At 35.9% G+C, this 18,421-nt stretch overlaps 1 protein-coding gene across 2 annotated transcripts in view; it reads left to right on the forward strand.

Annotated features, from left to right (window-relative positions):
• Window positions 1-18,421, forward strand: part of gsb-n (paired box protein gooseberry-neuro) — a 40,572-nt gene that overhangs the window by 1,020 nt on the left and 21,131 nt on the right. The window contains exons 2-3 of one of the 2 annotated variants that reach the window (XM_014246547.2): window positions 235-548; window positions 15,707-15,818. In XM_014246547.2, the coding sequence (XP_014102022.1) occupies window positions 235-548; window positions 15,707-15,818 (426 nt within the window). The remainder of the gene's footprint in view (window positions 1-234; window positions 549-15,706; window positions 15,819-18,421) is intronic. The other variant, XM_070108699.1, reaches the window with a different exon arrangement.

An 18,421-nucleotide genomic window follows, 5' to 3' on the forward strand; every position in this document is an offset into this window, starting at 1 on the left:
AAATTACACTGTAGAAAACTTTCTACGCAGAAATACGTAGCTGAAATGTAAAGCAAATTTTTTACAGATTGACACACTTTCTAATGCCATGTGGCTGTTTTAAGAATTCTTCAGAAGCTTTCCGACAAAATATCTCTGCTCTATTCGTATTAACTACTTAAAATGAGTTTTTACTTTTAAAGTTCTAAGCTACAAAATATACACATACTAATCCAACTCCTACTCTATCTACAGGACAGGGTCGTGTCAATCAACTCGGCGGTGTATTCATCAACGGCCGACCGCTACCGAATCATATACGTTTGAAAATTGTCGAAATGGCCGCTAACGGTATAAGACCATGTGTGATCTCACGTCAGCTCCGCGTTTCGCATGGCTGTGTATCGAAAATATTAAATCGTTACCAGGAAACCGGTTCAATACGACCGGGTGTGATAGGCGGTTCTAAACCGAAAGTTACATCGCCGGAAATCGAAGCGCGCATCGAGGAGCTACGCAAAGCCAATCCGGGTATATTCAGTTGGGAGATACGCGAGAAGCTGATCAAGGTGAGTAAATATTTAGAAGAACTGAAGTATGAGGTGAAATGTGGATTCTTTCGGATATGTCTCTTAAGTTAACTTTGAAAAAAGTAAATTATGAATATATGTTCTCTTGAAAGATACAACTGATGAGGCTTAAATAGGTTATTTGTGGTATTGTTGCTCTACTACTTTAATTTGTCGATAGTTTTTCTATGTAGACCTTTTAAGTTCAGTTTCTTTAGACGAATCGAACGTATGCAAGCATCAGTTGAAAAGTTTGGATCAATTTGACGAAGCTTTTCCCGCCGCGCCCCCTTGACCGAAAGTGTTTTGTGAAGGAAACTTTCATTATACCAATGTTACGCTCTCTGAAATAATATATTATAAAAATTATCATTTATGTTGCCATTATATTTATCATTTAGATTCCGTAGACGATTCTCTTACAACTTATGGCCAGCTCACAAATTTGGGTTTCGTCCTGACACGTGAAGCACAATTTTCGAAATTCAAAAAAAAAAAAAAATTGTGTTCCTTTGATCCTTTTTTGGGTATTTAATAAATTTTTTTACACTACGTAATTTAAGCTATTTTGACATCGTGAGGTCAATGCCTGAAAAATACGAGTTCCGAAACGTACTCTCGGTTTAAGTTTAAAAAAATCGGCCGCGCGCTCTAAACGACGGAAGAAATGTATAAAATAAACTTACGGAACTCTCGTTAATGATTATACATTTCATTAGTTACTCTCCTATTTGTTCTTTAAGTGTCCGAAAACAATCCTCAAATAATTTTAGAATGATGTCGAGTTGTCCGTCATTGGTTGGTTGTAAGTTTGAGTCATTTCCGGTTATATAGTCCTGATTGTCTTCGGAATGGTTTCTCGCTCTGTCACTCTCCCGTTTTATTTACTTTTGAGGAGAGATTTGTAATTAGTCACATTTATTTCTTTTACTTTATGGTCGCATTTTAGTACATAATTCTCCCACCTAACTTAACTTTAATAAAATGAGTTGTGAAAAGTAGTAGTAAGGGTGAAAAGAGTTTTCACTGTTACAGTTATAGTTACAGTTAAAACAGAGGCCATAGCTGCGGTTGAGCTGAGTATGATAATATAATCTTGTAAAAATCACTTGAAACGCCACACAATTGTTGTTAGAGACTTCTTTGTAACCGGAAGAGAAAAGTCATCAAAGTAATTATTTTATTTTCTAAGACAATGAGTAACTCGCACTACTTCGTGCACTAATAAAAAGTTCCCATGAAAGCAACAAAAGCCTAAACTTTATTAACAAAAGCGATAATATATCCACGACTTACAACCCAAATACAACGAGAGTATAAAAAGGGCGCTTAAGCTTATTTGATATTTATTTTATGGATTTGCTTGCCACGCACTCCCACGACTGGAGGAAGGCGTTAAAAAACGAACGACACAAATTGAAATACTCACGCGAAAGGGCGTTTGCCCCCAAGGCGGCAATTGTATGCTGTGTTTGCGAATGTTGCGAAAAAGTAGACCGGAAGTGCTGGCCATAACACAACACACACACACACTGGGGATAATATTTTTTTGTATGTATTTGCGCTTCCACCGTCTATAAATATTGGCGTATACTGTTTGCACCTTGCCTTGCTCCGCGGTGTCGTAGGACGCGTTTCGGTATATAATCGATTACCCAACGCTATCAATGCCTGGAGGCGACATGCAGATATATATACATATATAACACATGTGAAGTCCAGCATTTGTGTGATACGTGCGTTTCTCCTGCGTTGCTCTCTTTCTGCGTTTGTGTCGTCTTATTTTCCATACAATTTTTTCTGCTGCTACGTCGCATTTGCTCCTTTTTCTTTAATACTCTTAACGGCGTTGTTCTACATTTTTGTCAATGAGTGCCATTTCGTTCCGTTTACTTCGTGTTTTTTGTGTGTTTTTGTTGCACGCACCGACGGCAAGGTGCAAAGCAAATCTCGCCAATGTTCCGACGCATGTTGTTGTGTCACCAACAACGTGCCAACAAACAAAGGCAGCGGGTGGCATACGAGGTATGGTAGGCGGTCATCTTCAAGGACATGCAGAAGATACAAGCACTGGTGAAATTATGCCACGTGACTTTTTGGAATTTCGGAAGTCGCTTGCTAGTTTCTTTTGCCTCAAAGTTGTTACTTTATGCGGTTTCTAGCCACCGCTGATCTTTTGTTCACCATTGTGTGACATTTAACTGCTTTCATTGTTCGTTTAGTGTAGAGTTTTGCATGTCCTTGCGTTTGTTTATTGCATTTTCGTTGTCTATATTGCATTTATATAACCCCACCACATGCAGTTGCTTTGTGTTTGCTTTGCAAATTAACTGTTTGTCCTTCGTAGCTTCTGTTGGTCATGGCATTTTGATTTAATGAATGCAGTTTTATTTTTTCTAATACCAATTTTATTGCTTCCGGCACACCTGCGCATTGCGCTTTAGAAAATGCCCTGGCTAGTGGCGGTGTCTTAAAGAACATATTTTCTTTAATTTTGCATCTGGCGGCACATTGACACATGAAAGTATGAGCTCTGATTGGCTATAAGGCTCCACGATACACGTCAAAACTGTGAATGGCCACAGAACCGCATTATACCTAAATATTAACTAATTTTGCAGACTTAGCTTCATTATAGCTAAATTGTTAAATCTGCGTGTTTTTTTGAGAACTCGTTAACTTAAAAAACCATTGGTTCTATACTAACTCTTTATAAAGTTTAATTATTTCTGACTATTCACAAAATTTTACAATGATGTCGTATATTTTATGACTCTCTATATTTTACTAATATTCGAAAAGCCTGTTAAATTTCTTATGTCATATATATGATCACCGAATTTCTAGTACTTACTGAAGAGCAACAGTTTTTTGGATCTAGGCATGGCCAAAGCAAAATTCTCAGCCTACTATTGCTAGATGTATCAAAACGCTAGAAAGCTATGCTTTTGAGCTATTCAAACCTGGACCACCGTTATACGAGGCTGAACCTTTGCGATATTTCTAAATTAAATCGGAGTGAAATAAGAATGAAAAGTAGTTAAATGCCAGGTATTCCGTTAAAATTTTACATATGGTTCACGGCCTTACCTAAGTACAATTTGGCTGAATCCAGAGGTAGGTAAGTCTAGGAGTTTGTTGCAAGTTGGCAATTTACCAGAGGAATCGTTGTGCTTTCAGTTTTCCCAGTAAAATATACAAGGGTTTTGAAATTTTACTTTATTTATGATCCTTATACCCTAAATAGGGTATATTAAGTTTGCCGCTAAGTTTGTTGCACACAGAAGGAAACGTCGGAGACCCTATAAAGCATATATACAAATACAGCGGGATGAGCTGAGTCGATTTAGCCATGTCCCACTGTCTGTCCGCGAACAAGTCCCACAGTTTTCGAGATTTCAATCTAAAATTTTGCAAACGTTATTTTCTCCCAAAGAAGCTGCTCATTTGTCGGAATCGCCGATATCGGTTCACTATAGCATATAGCTGTCATACAAACTGAGCGCTCAAAATAAAATCCTTGTATGAGAAACTTTTTTGTTTGACAAGATATTTTCTTAAAATTTAGCTTAGATTATTGCTCAAGACAACGCTATAATTTCCGAATAAATTGTTCAGATCGGACAGTTATAGCATATAGCTGCCATACAAACTAACGATCGAAATCAATAAACATATAGTTTTATACCCTTTTATGTTATATGAAATGCATCTATGAAAGATATTATAGCTTCGGTGCAGCCGAAGTTAACGTTGCTTCTTGTTTTTTCTTTATTTGGCAACCCTGCTAAGCTCATACCTATGACATTGGCAACTTTTGTATTCAAGTTATCGCATCTAATGGCGGCACATCTAAATGCCTTACATGTGTGTATGTATGTATGTTTGTATATGTGTATACATGTATGTACTACATATCTACCTTTGTGCGGCTGTGTATGTGTGCTCAATGTCAAATCCTATAACTTCACATTTGCTCGTAATTCATTTCATCATTTTATTGCCATGTGTTTGCGCTGAAGCCGAGTCGAAGGGACTCTGCTGTACTTACAACCACAATTAGTTACACTTTATATGTGTCGATAACGTGGTGACGATGCCAATCTATCCATCCAAGGCATACATCGATGCGAAGGCAACCCTCCGCCGTTGCGCGCCCGTTCCATCCCTTAAAGCGTTCATGCATTGAGGCAGCGATGCGTGCAGCGGCAAGAGAAATCAACTCTGGTAGCAAAGCAGCCAACCGCTGGACAGGGCAAATGTGCAGCGATGTGCCAGCGATATATGTGTATATACATACATATATACATAAGTATACAGCTGTGTGTATTAGAACATTATATATATATATAGTGATCGTGTGTGATCATGCTGATACTTTGATCGCTGCCACAGATGTACATTGATTGCCATGCGTTGCTTATATGCTTATTGTTTTTGCTTTTGTTATTGCTGTTGTTGTTGTGAGTCAGTTGGGCGCGTAGTGCAGGCACAAAAGCGCCTCCAGGTGCGCTTCACGCTTAATTAGAATATGATGCCGCAATGGCAACACAACAACAACACACACATACACATATGTTGCTCATTGTTGTTGCTAACATTTGTTGTTTTTGTTGAAAATTTTTTCTTGCATTTATTGTGTTGGCACATGTTCTTTTTTATTATTTTTACTAACTTAATGCACTTTTATATTTATTTATTTACTCGCCAGTGTCGGTCTTCTTCGTTACTTTTGCTTTTGTTTTATTTGCTGGCGCATAAAGTGTTAAGGGTTCAAGTTCGCTTGTGGCGGTCTCCTTTCAGTCTTCAGTCATCTTGTGATGTCATTGTTGTGTAAATAGTTAAAAAAAAGAAACTCACCTATTCACCTATTGTATTAGTATGTAATACATTTTTATTAAAACTTTTTAATAGAAACCGTTAGTTTTTGGATGTCTAGAAGAAACATAAAACTATACACCATTTTTCTCTCCAGTAATAGTCGATATCGCGCAGAGCTTCTTTCGTCAAAAATTCATCAAGATATATCTGACTATTTCAGAATTTCTAAACTCAAAACGATATAGCTTGAAGGGTCCTAACCACCTTTCAATGGGCAATACCTAAGCTAAGAAATTTAGTTTTTTTTTTGTTTTCAAACATATTACAGTTTTCAGCGCTTCATCATTGTGTTCGCGCTCTCTCTCTCTCTCTGTTAAAAGGCATTGCTTTGATAGGTCTACAAATTTCTATCCTTTCGGTAATTTCGTTCGTAATATCACTCAAGGACCACTATTAACGTTCGACTTGAATAGTTTTGGAAGTCAAGCTGTTAAATTTGAAACTTTTCACGAAATCAAATCGAAGGTATGCTAATTTTTTATTAGACTTTATGAAAGATATTATTTAGTTTTTGAACAGGAAGTATTGCGAAAGACTGTGAAGCTTGGATTCGTGGCTTAAAACAGTCAATAACTATATTTTATTAATTTAGAAAAGATCTACTGTCGCTCTTGAGTACCCCCTTATGAAGGCTCATAGCTAAAGTAATCATAAATTTATCAAGGCACTGTGTTGCTGTTGTTGGCTAAGAGTATACAATTAATTGGAGGAATTTTAGATCTTTTGAAACTAATCGTGACTTCGGCAGAACTGGAACTGGGCCGTTATAGTGAGAATATACTTGTATATGATTAGCTTGACAAACCTCTCATGATCCAAGGCGCATGTATGGGTCAGCTTAGGCGCGATCTTATTGCAGTAATATTTTTGAGAGATTGCGTCAATACTGACAAGCAATTGACCGAATCTGATTTTTTTAGGATATGCGGACGCTTCAAGTCCGAAACATTGTCGAGGCTGCTAGTTTTAAGGCATTTCTAAAATTACGTAGGATACGTGATAGGTTCGGAGGCTTTGGGAAACATGATGTCACATCATCTCTTATTGAAGCGAACTATTATACAAAAAATGCTAGAGAACCACCGGTGATATTGAAAACAAAGCGAATCAAGTATACCATAATGAACATCGAAGAATAAATTTAGACATATGAAAGCTTTAAAATCGTTTATAAAAGCTCATAAAAGCGTTCAAGTGCCCAATATAAAAACTAATGAGTGTAGATAAAAATGAAAAATCTGCATAGAAGCAACGCAGATATTGAGTCATTTGAAGTTGTGTTTTGCAAGGAGAAGCCTGAAAAGCAAGTAAGAGTAGTAAAAAATCAGCTACGTCTTACTGACCACCAATATTCGGACCAACATTCAGCCTAAAAGGGCGAACTCAAAATCCAACCACGTGTGCCGATATCGTGATGGTCTACGCCCACAACGCCTCCAAACCACAAAGAGGCATACACAAGCTGACTAAGCTCTCAGGGAGCTTAGCGACAGACAGCAGACGCTTACAAAACCACACACGGCAGCAACAATAAAGTAAAGAACATGTCAGCAACATATTAACTTGTAGTATTTAGCCTGCGGAGATTTACTAGGTACAAACTTTACGAGCGCAAGCGCAGGAAAAATATTTTGGTGTAGCAAACAGCCAGCTGACGTTGTTGCTTTTCGAAAGTACTAGCGGCTTAAAGGCGAGAACAGCGCTAAAGAGTTGCCTTTGCCGTTGCCGTTTACTTGCGGTGTCTTGTCTAGTTGCGCGGACATTTACGAAATGACAGTATGAAGGATGAGTTCATTGTTTATAGAAGCTATAAAGCCGGCCAGTTTATGCTCCACTTTCGAAGTAGCTCATAAAACGTTAAGTCGCGTCGTGTGGCCGGGCGTTATGGCGTTGTTAGCATTCCTTTTTCTTTTTTTTGCGCTGTACACATAAGTAACACATCAATTGATTGATCGCTGGCATTGAATGGACAATGCAATTTATTGAGAAATTATGGTAAACGTGAAAACAAATATAATTTTAATTTGATTTCTACACACAAAAACGATTTGAGTGCGATTTAAAGCTACACAACTATGGTAGACCACACCTGTCACAACACACACACACACACTCGTGACAGCCAACCTAAACACAAACCAAACCACACTCAATACAGTCGTGCTTGTATACCCGCGCTCATCCGCTGCTTAACCCTCGGAATTCTTGGAAAACTCGCGCGTTGGTGTCCAGTGTCAGTCCAACTGTCAACTAATTAATTAAATTTCAATTGAATTCATTATTAGCTGCAGTCAAGCTCCAAGCAAACGACATGCTGTCCCAAAATCACCAAGCCATAGCAACAGCTCCACCAGCAACAACAACAAATCAACAATATGTAAAACTGCAATCAAGTAGCCCAACAGCGGCTGCTTGTCTCATACAAAACGACAATGTCGCCGTCGGCAATGGCAAATGTTAGAAGTAAGTATCATAAAACTACAGCAACAACAAGGCACAAAAAGAGATTTGAAACAGGCTTGTCAGTGGCTACAAGATAAGCTGTCACACATTACACGAAAAAGAACAAAACAACAACAGCAACAACAATAAAGCGCTAACGCTTAGTAGTAACACTAAAAAAATGCCAACAAAATGCGGTAACAACTACTGTATTTGCCACCGTCGGATTGAAGAGCGGCGTATGTGGCGGCAAACAGCAGCCGCACTGGCAGAGCGCAACAACACCAAGGCGGTAAAACGTATATGTATATTGGATAACTTGGCTTTAACGACACGTCTTGCGGCACTCAACTCGTTTGCGGGACAGTGTTTCGGTTATTGGCTGGGAGTATTGAAAAAACTGGCAAGATTTGAGGTCTTCCGAAATTTATCAAGGCTTCGGCAGCACTGAAATTTGTTTGTACATATAGCAGACAACTATATGATACACAAGATGCAAGTCGGGAGTATGGGTCACCCTTGTCCAGTAGGAGTATTATTTTTGAGACATTCTGTCTGTTTTGACAAGCAAATGACAGTTGCATATATATTTTGAATTCGCAAACGTTTCATGACTGACAAAGTATAAGTACTGCTAGTTTTAAGGCGTCTCTGAAATTCCGAAGGATTCAGGAGATATCTTTTCAAAACCAAAAAGTGTTAGGTGTTTTGGTAAGGCTTGTCGGGGAGGAACTGCTGTTTTCAAAAATCTATCGCAACTACGATAAAACTGTAACTGGTTTGTAATTTAGCTGGAAACTATATAATTAGCTTGATATACCATTCAGTATCCAAAACGGCGGTATAGGTCACCTTGGATACGATCTTATTTCATAATACCGAAAAATTGTGGGAACGGCTAGTTCTAAGACGTCTCTGAAAAATCAAAGGGTGCATCAGCGATTTTTTCATAACAAAAAAGCGTTTGGAGTTTTGGTAAGGCTTGCCGGGGATCTTTTAGAAATTACTTGAGTTTAAAGAATTACTGAACAATAAAACACCGAATTGTGCTCTCATTGAGAAAACAAAAATTTGGAAGATTGAGAAAGCATGAGAGTAAGGTAGATGCCTTCGAGAAACATTTGGGTTTCGTTGTTCTTTCAACGAGATCAGCTTATGAAACTCTGACCTAATGAAGAAGGTCGATAAAAGATCATAGGTGTTTCAGAAGGCAAGAGATTAAAAAAACTTTATGTTCTGCCAATCTTGGAAATGTATAGCCATCTAATGCTTATATTATATATACTCAAATAGTTCTTGAGAGATCGGATCGGAGCCATAGCAGTCGTAAACGAAAGCTTAGTTCTGAGTTCATACAATCCAGATATATATCTTTGGCTAAAAATATATACAATATCTAGTATAAAGCAAATATTTCGCCTACAAAAATTCTCGTCCAAGGAATTACTCGACCACATTTTGAACAAAACTGTGACACAGTGCGACAGCATTGCGCTTAAGCAATTCCAAATCCCAACAAATAAACGTGGGTATTTACACACATAAATCCAAATAGTCGACTCGCGCTCGAGTGGAAATAAATAAATCCAAATCATATCAATTTAATAAGTGAAATTCAATAAAACCACGAACTCTCAGCAAAAAACAAATAAGAGAGTGAGGAGTAAAACGCAAATGATAATATGCCTGATACTAGTTCAAATAGAATGGCAACGCCAAACGCGCATATTTAGCTCTGCATAGACTCAACGGCAACAAGCACTGAAGCATAGCACTGTTGTAGCCACGCTGGGCGCTCTATTGATGTGCCAGTTGTGCCACCTAATAATGACTTTGGGGCGCACGGAAAAAATTGCGTTTGGAATTAACAGGAATAAATAACAAAAAAGCATTAATCACTGAAAGGCGCTGCAAGCAAACATACTGACATTTAAATATATTTTCTAAATAGATATATGCCATATGCAACAACGGTTGTTTATATGCGCGTATGATGGCAGCGCATGCGCACACGCCACTCACATTAGATTAGAAATGATCAGCTGACGTGTGGGGAGACCGACAGCTAAGCAGCAACGAGTATGTTGAGCTGCAGCGCAGCCGTTCAAGGCATCAATGTGGCGGTTAACACCAACTGATTGCCTGCCTGTCCGACTGTCTACCGTTCTGTCGGTGTCTGTCCAGTAGTATTTACTTTTATCGCTTTGCCCGCTTTATTTGGCGGCGACGCTTAATAAGAACTGACACTTTCGGAGAGACTGTCGTAGATTTGTACTTATGTTTGTAAATATGTAGTATTTTGTCGGCGATGTTGTCGTGCGTCACATATCATTCAGACAGCGACGAACAAAATATGTGGTTAGAAATAAAGTTTATTTGACAAGCTAGAAATTGAGTATTGACTGCGATCTTCCTGGAAGGTTTGTTGATGTGTTGGGTTCGTCAAATAGCACATGCACCTACTAGCAAAGTCAAGAACTCGTCGGCATTGGTATGTTAAGATGCAGCTCACGGCAGACGCAATGTGAGCTGCAGACATCAGTTGACCCAATAAATCGGCAGGGATTCATGAGATCTCAAGATTTCATCAACAAACTTCGATAAATACAGAACGGAAATTTCAGTAGCCATCGGTTGAAACCGTTACACCTTTTTCAAGTTAAAAGCTGTCCAAAGATTAGCCGAAACCCTGTCTTACACTGTCGTAGACTGAAGTTGCCGAGCGACCAGTAAGTTTAAATGAGTTAACAAGTGGTAAATGGCATTCAACCCATCCTAATATAAAGGACAGTAACTCGTTTACCTAAGTAGTGCTTTCGGTATTCGAATGAAAAAAGTAGATAATATTTTGGCTTCACGACTAACGGAATTCAACGAGCGTAAAGCGAGCTCCAAATCTCACAGAGAAATATAAAATTATTTCAACGTTAATTTATGCTTTCAACATCTCATGGGATCCACCCGCGTCACACCCACCATTCCAGTCCACTTTTTCCCACTACTCATCAAAGAAATAACTAATAAAAAAAGTAGAAATCAGACAAGAAACCACCGCAGGTGAGCAGGCGGCAAACTGCAATGCGCAGAACCGCTCAAACTCGGCTGCAATTGCCGCAACGCGGATCTATGTAAGTCCGAGCGTGAGTTGAGCGCACGCGCTAGCACCTGCGGCACGGTTGACGCTGTAGCTGGTCGTTCGGTCTAAACGTCAGCATTAAGCGCGTGTTTGACATGTCTTTGCGGTTGCGCAGCGCAAGCGGTCATGCGTTAAAACAACGGACAAACATATAATATATATATATATATATAATATATATGTGTGTGCATGTAGAGTAAGAAGCCGCGTCCGAAACATCAGGCGATTATGCATTTCGATTTCGTTTCTGTAGAGATTACTCGTTTTTGCCTTTCTTGTCTCCGTTTCTACTTGTTATTGTTTAACGCCGTGGTTGCGGCGCGCTGATGAATGTCTGTATGTAAATTGGTATGTACTTTTTAATTGGATTAATCCATCCATCAAAATTGTGTACATTTAAATGCGATTGCATTAGTGTCACACTTTTGCGCGTTGCTCGGAAAGGTTTTTGTATTTTATTTTTATTTTTACTTTTGTGAGAAATTGAGGTGTGGAATGAAGTGACGCGAAGTTCATACAATTTATTGTGCAAAATTGTGAAAAAATACAAAAAGAAACCGAAGTAGCATGCGAAATACTAACCAGTTTTTGCGCCACCAAAGCAGGCGCTACATCGGATTGATATGGCAACTATGCAATATATCAAAGTCGAAGAATCAGACACTCTACGAAAGTCAATCTCCTTATAGAGCAGTAAACTTCCTACAAAACTATGAGTTTTCCGATTTATGGTGATTTTTTTTTCATTGAGTTATAATTTTCATTCATAAAAACAAAAAAAAATTTGTCTTAAAATAATCAGACTTAAAACTTTAATATCTTTTAAACGTCTTGGTTTACAAAATAATCGTAAGAGATATTTTTGTAGAGCATGCAATTCACTGGAAAATCTATGAATCGAGACATTATTTCAAGAAGTTGTAGACTTGAATTATTCTATCTGGTAATAGAAAAAAAAATAGATAACTGTAAGGCGGAGGACCTTGCCGTTACAATTAGTAGCTCATACTTGAAAAGACTTCCTTAGTGGAGTCTATGAAACTATTTCTCAGAGTACTTTTCAGAGTACTAAGCGAAAAAAAAACATTCGTTGTTTTTTTGCGCACCCTAATGTGTATATATATATGTACATTATATATTAGGGTGGAACGAAAAAAAATTTTTTTTTACTTAGCCTGAGTGTAAAATCTGTAGATTATTAAAAAAGAAAATTTTTGAACAAAAAAAATTTATTTTTAACATCTAGAGGTCCACTCAGTTTAAAAGTAAATTTCGAGTAAACATTTTTTTTGGACAAGAAAATATTATATTTGGTTTAAACTCTTTACATTTACATAAAAATTACCGAATGTGGCGGTTTTGGAATAAACATTTGTTTTAATGCTTAAGAAAAGCATGTTGTCGTTAAAGATTTGTTTTAAAACTACAATAATGACCACAAATTATTTTTTGTTAATGATAACTTCTAATGGCTAAAAAGAGGACTCTACACAGATTCTAGAACACTTATCAAAATTTTTTTGCGAAATAAAAATTTTAGCTCGAAAACTTACTTTAAAACTGAGCCTTTAGATGTTAAAAATATTTTTTTTTTTCGCTCCACCCTTATGTATATACAAATGTGCATTGATGTGTAACAAATTAAAACCAAAATTCAAAATTATCAACAAATTAACAAAATTTAGCATTGTACGGTAATGCTAACGGTCATATTGCGGTAAATAACAATTTCAGCCGCTATGCTAAACTCACCTTTGTGTTTAACGGTCAATATCAAGGACTGCAACGAATCTGGCCATTTTTCTGGCAATTTAACAAAATTGCTACACCTACTGTTTTTCGTTTAACGAGCTTACATTTAAGCATATTTGCACTTTTCATCATTTTTATTATGCATGGGTAATTATAATATTAATAATTTCGGTAGTTGGTGCAAATATTGGTTTTGGTATTTATTAACGGTAAACGAAGCTAAGTGCTGAAATCCATTCGTACTGCAATTTTTTCAAATTTGTTGCGATGAACCCGAACTGGAAGTAAAAAAAGAATAAGATAATAATTAAGAAATTTTTGGTCATTTCGCAGTTAATAACATATATTTTCGAAATGTTTTATGAATATTTGCATTTAACAGACATAAATTGAAATATATTTATATTTAATAAACTATAATTTTCAGAGTAAGAAGCAGCATATCTTTTTTTTTTTGTTTTTGTTTTTCTTGGTTTTGGTTTTTTTTTGTGTTTTATTTTTTTTTTTTCTATGCAAACGAAACAGCTTTTTTGACCACAGTTCCGCAGTTGCAACTTTCCAACTTTGTTTCTGTCAAGTTTGCAATTGACATTTAAATTTACTTTAAGTTTGACAACAATTGCCGGAAGTTGGCAATACTGTTAACTTGGCCATTTATATGTATAAACTACGAAATGCTATTTGCAACGCTGTGAGTATTGCGAAAAGCAATAACAAAACAAATTTTTTAAGATTAAAGTGGAAAAAGAAAATAATTATAAGATTTCAAAGATTAAAGTGGATAAGAAATAAAAGAGAAAGAACAGGAAAAGCAAAATATTTTACTGTTTCAAAGATGCAAATAGAAAGGAAAAGAAAAGAAAGAGAAAAAAATAGAAATAAAAAAGCAAAAAGTTTCAAGATTTCGAAGATAAAAGTAGAAACAGATAAAAATAATCAGACAACTAGTGCTGGCTAAAGAAGACTTTTGCAAAAAGAATTTATAATTTTTATTTATAATTTATTCATTTTATTTATTATAAGAATTTATAATTTTATTAATTTTATTTTGTATAAAAAAATATTATTAATACTAGAAAATATAACTTAAGAACTTAAAAGTTTACTAACAAGAAACCCCGTTTACTACCTTTACACTGAAGCTACAATACCCTTCACATATACAATATAATAAATTCATTACAAGAAATTGATTACGTTCAGGTCAGTTTGTATGATATATGCTATAGTGACTATCAGAACAATATATTCGCAGATAATAGCGTTGGCTTGGAAAATAGTATGTGCTAAATTTCGTGAATATATCTCGTTAAATGAAAAAGTTTTCCATACAAGCACTTGATTCCTATTGTTCAGTTTGTATGGCAGCTATATGTTATAGTGGTCCGATATCGACCGTTTCGACAAATGAACAGCTCGTTAGTGAGAAAAGAGTGGGTGCAAAATTTCTGATCAATATCTCAAAAACTGAGGGACTAATTCGCTTACCATATATACAGACAGACGGGCGGACGGACAGAAAGACGGACATGGCTTAATCGACTCAGTTCGTCACGCAAATCATGTATATATATATACACTAAAGGCTCTTGGACTCTTGGTTTCCTTTTGGGTGTTACAAACATCGTGGCAAACTTAATACACCTTGTTCAGGGTATAGTTACAGTCAGCGCGAATATAAATCAGACGCTGGCTTTATCACTTTTTTATTATTTAATATTTCAAATATTGATATATGTACAAATATATGTATGTACATACATATAATTTTCGATATTATTTATAAGCTAAAACCAAAACAAAATGTTTCAAAAAATTTTTAACAAAAATTTTCAAAATTTGACATTTCATTTTAAATATTATTTATAATCGAAAACAAGAAATAAACGTTTAAAAAAAATTTTGCATAAAAAATATATGTAGCTACTTTCTATCATGGTTCCACACAAGCATATTTCAAATGTTAAAATTTTACGTTAATTTTTTTTTAAACAAATTCATATACACAAAGTCCAACAAATTTTATTTTTAGCTCTTAATTAAACACGAAAAATTTAAGTTATGCTTGGGATATATGTATGTATGTACGAGTATATGCTTCCAACTAGAATTCAACAAGTCTATTATTTATTATGAAATAAACAAAGCTTATCAAAGAAAACCATACAAACAGCATACAGACAGAAGCTTTAATGAGGCTTATCGAAATTGTATTCAAATTGATTTATTTGTGAGAGCAATGTGAGCTCGCAATAATGTATACGCAGAGTAAATATATACGTGTATTTATACCATATATAATTTATTTGTATGGATATATGTAAGTCACCTATAAATTTAATTTACTTTGAAGTTTCGGTTAGTTTTTAGGTTATATGCAGTGCTATTTGTTTGATTGCGCTGCAAAATTGTTCTATTTTTTTGGTTAAATTAAGTGACAACTTGTTTGATTGAGGAAAAAAATTGCTTAATAGTACCAAAACCTGGATTGAAAATAGGATAATTTTTAATTTATGAGAATAGCTTTAAAAATATTTTTAAATATTTTTACAAAAATGTTGTTTCAATCCACCCATAGTGGCTTTAAAGAGGCTCACTTAATCGTACAACTTTGAAATTAAAAGTTGTATTTGTGGAATCTAAGCACTTATAAAATTTTTTGAGGATATTTGCATAAAATTTGAAAAAAAAAAATATCATAATTAAACTTACACATTTATTTATTTATTTATAAAAGTTTTCCTTCAATTAATTGCAGAAAATTGCCTAATATTTACTATACAATATATTTTTAATTACCAGCTGACTCAATTGAGCAATGCAGCTAATTACATCAACTAGAAATTCCAATAGTTGTATAAACTTATATTTGTTATTATTTATAACAACGCAAAACTAAACACTTTTTAACTAAAAAAAAAATTATTCTCAAAATCTCTAATTTCAGGAGGGTTTTACCGATCCGCCATCTACATCGTCCATCAGTCGTCTATTGCGAGGTAATGATCGAACCAGTGAAGATGGACGCAAGGATTATAGTATACACGGCATATTAGGTGGTAAGTGATATGCAGCAGAAAGGAATTTGTAGATCAATAGAAAGCAAATTGAAATGCGCAACTGTCAGCGAAGTGGGCAATACAAAACAAAAACCATAAAAAAAATTTAAATTCAGAAAAGAAGTAATCATTAAACACAAATTAGCGCTGCAACCAAGCGCCGTCTAACCAACTAGCCGACTATCGCTTGATCTCTACATCAATGCCGCACTGGTCCAATTAAGAGAAATTGACGTACAAATTTCACTCCGGCCTTAATGCGACACATTAAGCAACAAATTAGTTGGTACTAAGTAGTCGAGCCGACCTTTCGTCTGGCTTGCATGGTAGCCGAAAGCAACCAAGCATTTGTTAAAGTCATTACATGGAAATGAAAGAGTTGCCGCCGCCGCCAATAAGACTAACTAATGAACAGTTGACAGTTAGTCACCCCTGCCGTGCGGCAAGTCCACTAACGCGCTACTACTATGACGATGAAGTTAGTTAGTGTGGATCCAAGAAGAAACACAAAAAAAAAAACACACTTGCCACATTCGCTCTTTTACAAACGACATTTTCGTCTACTCATCGTTTATGTATTGAACGATCGGCTTTCGATTTTCTTCTACTTATACATATGTATAATTGTGCAGGTTGAAAAGATTACCGAAAATTACAGATCATTTATTTGATAATTTGAAAATCATCATCAAATCATTTGTTGGACTCAAATCAACCAACTGATTTTATTTGGCGGCATTCTCACTTTGATCGTCTTAGTAAGCAAGCGATCAAACGAACGAACGTGCAATCTAACCTAACTAAGCATACGAAGCATACATTCGTGTATGTGGCGTTTGCTGTTCGTTCTAACGATCGTTCGATCGTTGCTGGCATTAGAGGGCGCAAGAGTTCACAACTTTTCATAATTGTCGATCAATGTTACTTACAAATACAAATAATGTATTACAATAGATCGTCGCTGTGATAACGATCTTGATATTAAGCTTGTTGTACGACAGCGTGTAATAGCAATATGACGAAGACTACATCAAAGAAGGGCTGTTGAAAGTTGAAAGTGTATAGTAGAGCAAAAGAACAAGAGGAAATGTGTTGACGATGACACCTGAAAATCAAAATCATTAAACGCGTTCGGCATCTAAAGATCGGCGATGTGTCGGCGTATTTTTTATTTTGTGTTTTGTTTAGAATTCTCATCTTCTTTTTGTTTATTTTGGGTAGGTTTGCGTTTTTAATCATTGAAAGTAATAGCTAATAAGTAGAAAACTACGCTAGACTAACAGGTTCTTTGGAGAGAATAAGTATTTTTATTTAAAGGGTGCCAAAAGATCGTTTTTGGTTAAGATGTTTAAAGTGCTTAGAATTTATGATGAGGAATAGCGCTAGTTCTAACATTTTTTTTAGAAATTTTGGGTTCTAAAATTTTTTGGGTTACGCCGGTAATCCACTGAAAGGCTTTTATAGTTTTTTAGCATTTGCAATGAATTTTTTGTTAACGATAATTTCGACTCGGTGAAGTATTAAGTATCTGGTGTGTTCCTGTGGGTCTATTTTGAAGTACTGTACGTCAAATTAGTACCAAAGAAATGTGAGCAGTACACTCCGAGGCTATAACTGCAAGGATATCAAGATGGGGCATGAACGTTGTTAAGACCAAATCTGGTATTACAAAAAGGAGCACCTTTTATTTGCATACTGACTGCCATATGCAGCCTACACGTTTCAAAGAGTCTCGTGAGTCGAGGAGCTACAAACTGATCGTCGAAATTCTACACCGGCTAATCACTAAATATGCAAAGTCATGCGATAAATGATCCAGTAAAGAAAAAATAAATGTGTGAGGGGAAACCCGAAGCAATACCGAACATGCGAGCAAAGAAGATTCAACAAAAGGAGCAAGAGCTGTCTGAGTCTGACTACGACGACAACGGCTTGAGTAGAAAATTATGTTTGTAGTGAAAATGCGATCGTTTAAATAATTTGTTGAGAAATTATACAAGTAAGCAATCGTAATAAAATTAATTATTTTAGTAGCTTAAAATAGTTTTATACTGGACACTTCCTCAAATGAAAAAACGGATTATAATAGCCGTTATGTGTGAGTCATAAAAGTAAAGGAATTGTTATGGGTGCTATTGAGTAGTATCGGCTTAATCTTTGATCTTTCACAAATGCTCAGCAGCGGTAAGATATCAAAGATAAGCTGAGAATAGAGTCTGCCTTACAACAAACACTTTGAAAAAATTGTTGTATTTTTTATTGTTTTTGTTTAAAAAGACAAACGTAATGAACCGCAACGTATGTATATAAACAAATAAACAAGTGAATATTCTTTGCTTTGCTGTTGTTTTTGCCAAAAGAGCGTGTCACGAATGGGCAAAAATATGCAACAAAGGCTGATGAGCAACGCGACAAGGCTTGAGCGCATTGTTGTTGTGCGGCAAAATGCAGTTATGTCGGCAAATGCAGTTACACACACACACACACATCACTGCAATAAATGTTGTTTTCAGTGTAGGCACTGCCTCACTTGCCTGTTTATTGTGACACAGTCAGACAGGATAATAGACAGCGGCTCATTGATGTCCTGTGACAATAAGAGC

Source organism: Bactrocera oleae, chromosome 4 (genome assembly GCF_042242935.1).
Source record: "Bactrocera oleae isolate idBacOlea1 chromosome 4, idBacOlea1, whole genome shotgun sequence".
Taxonomy (NCBI): Eukaryota; Metazoa; Arthropoda; class Insecta; order Diptera; family Tephritidae; genus Bactrocera; species Bactrocera oleae.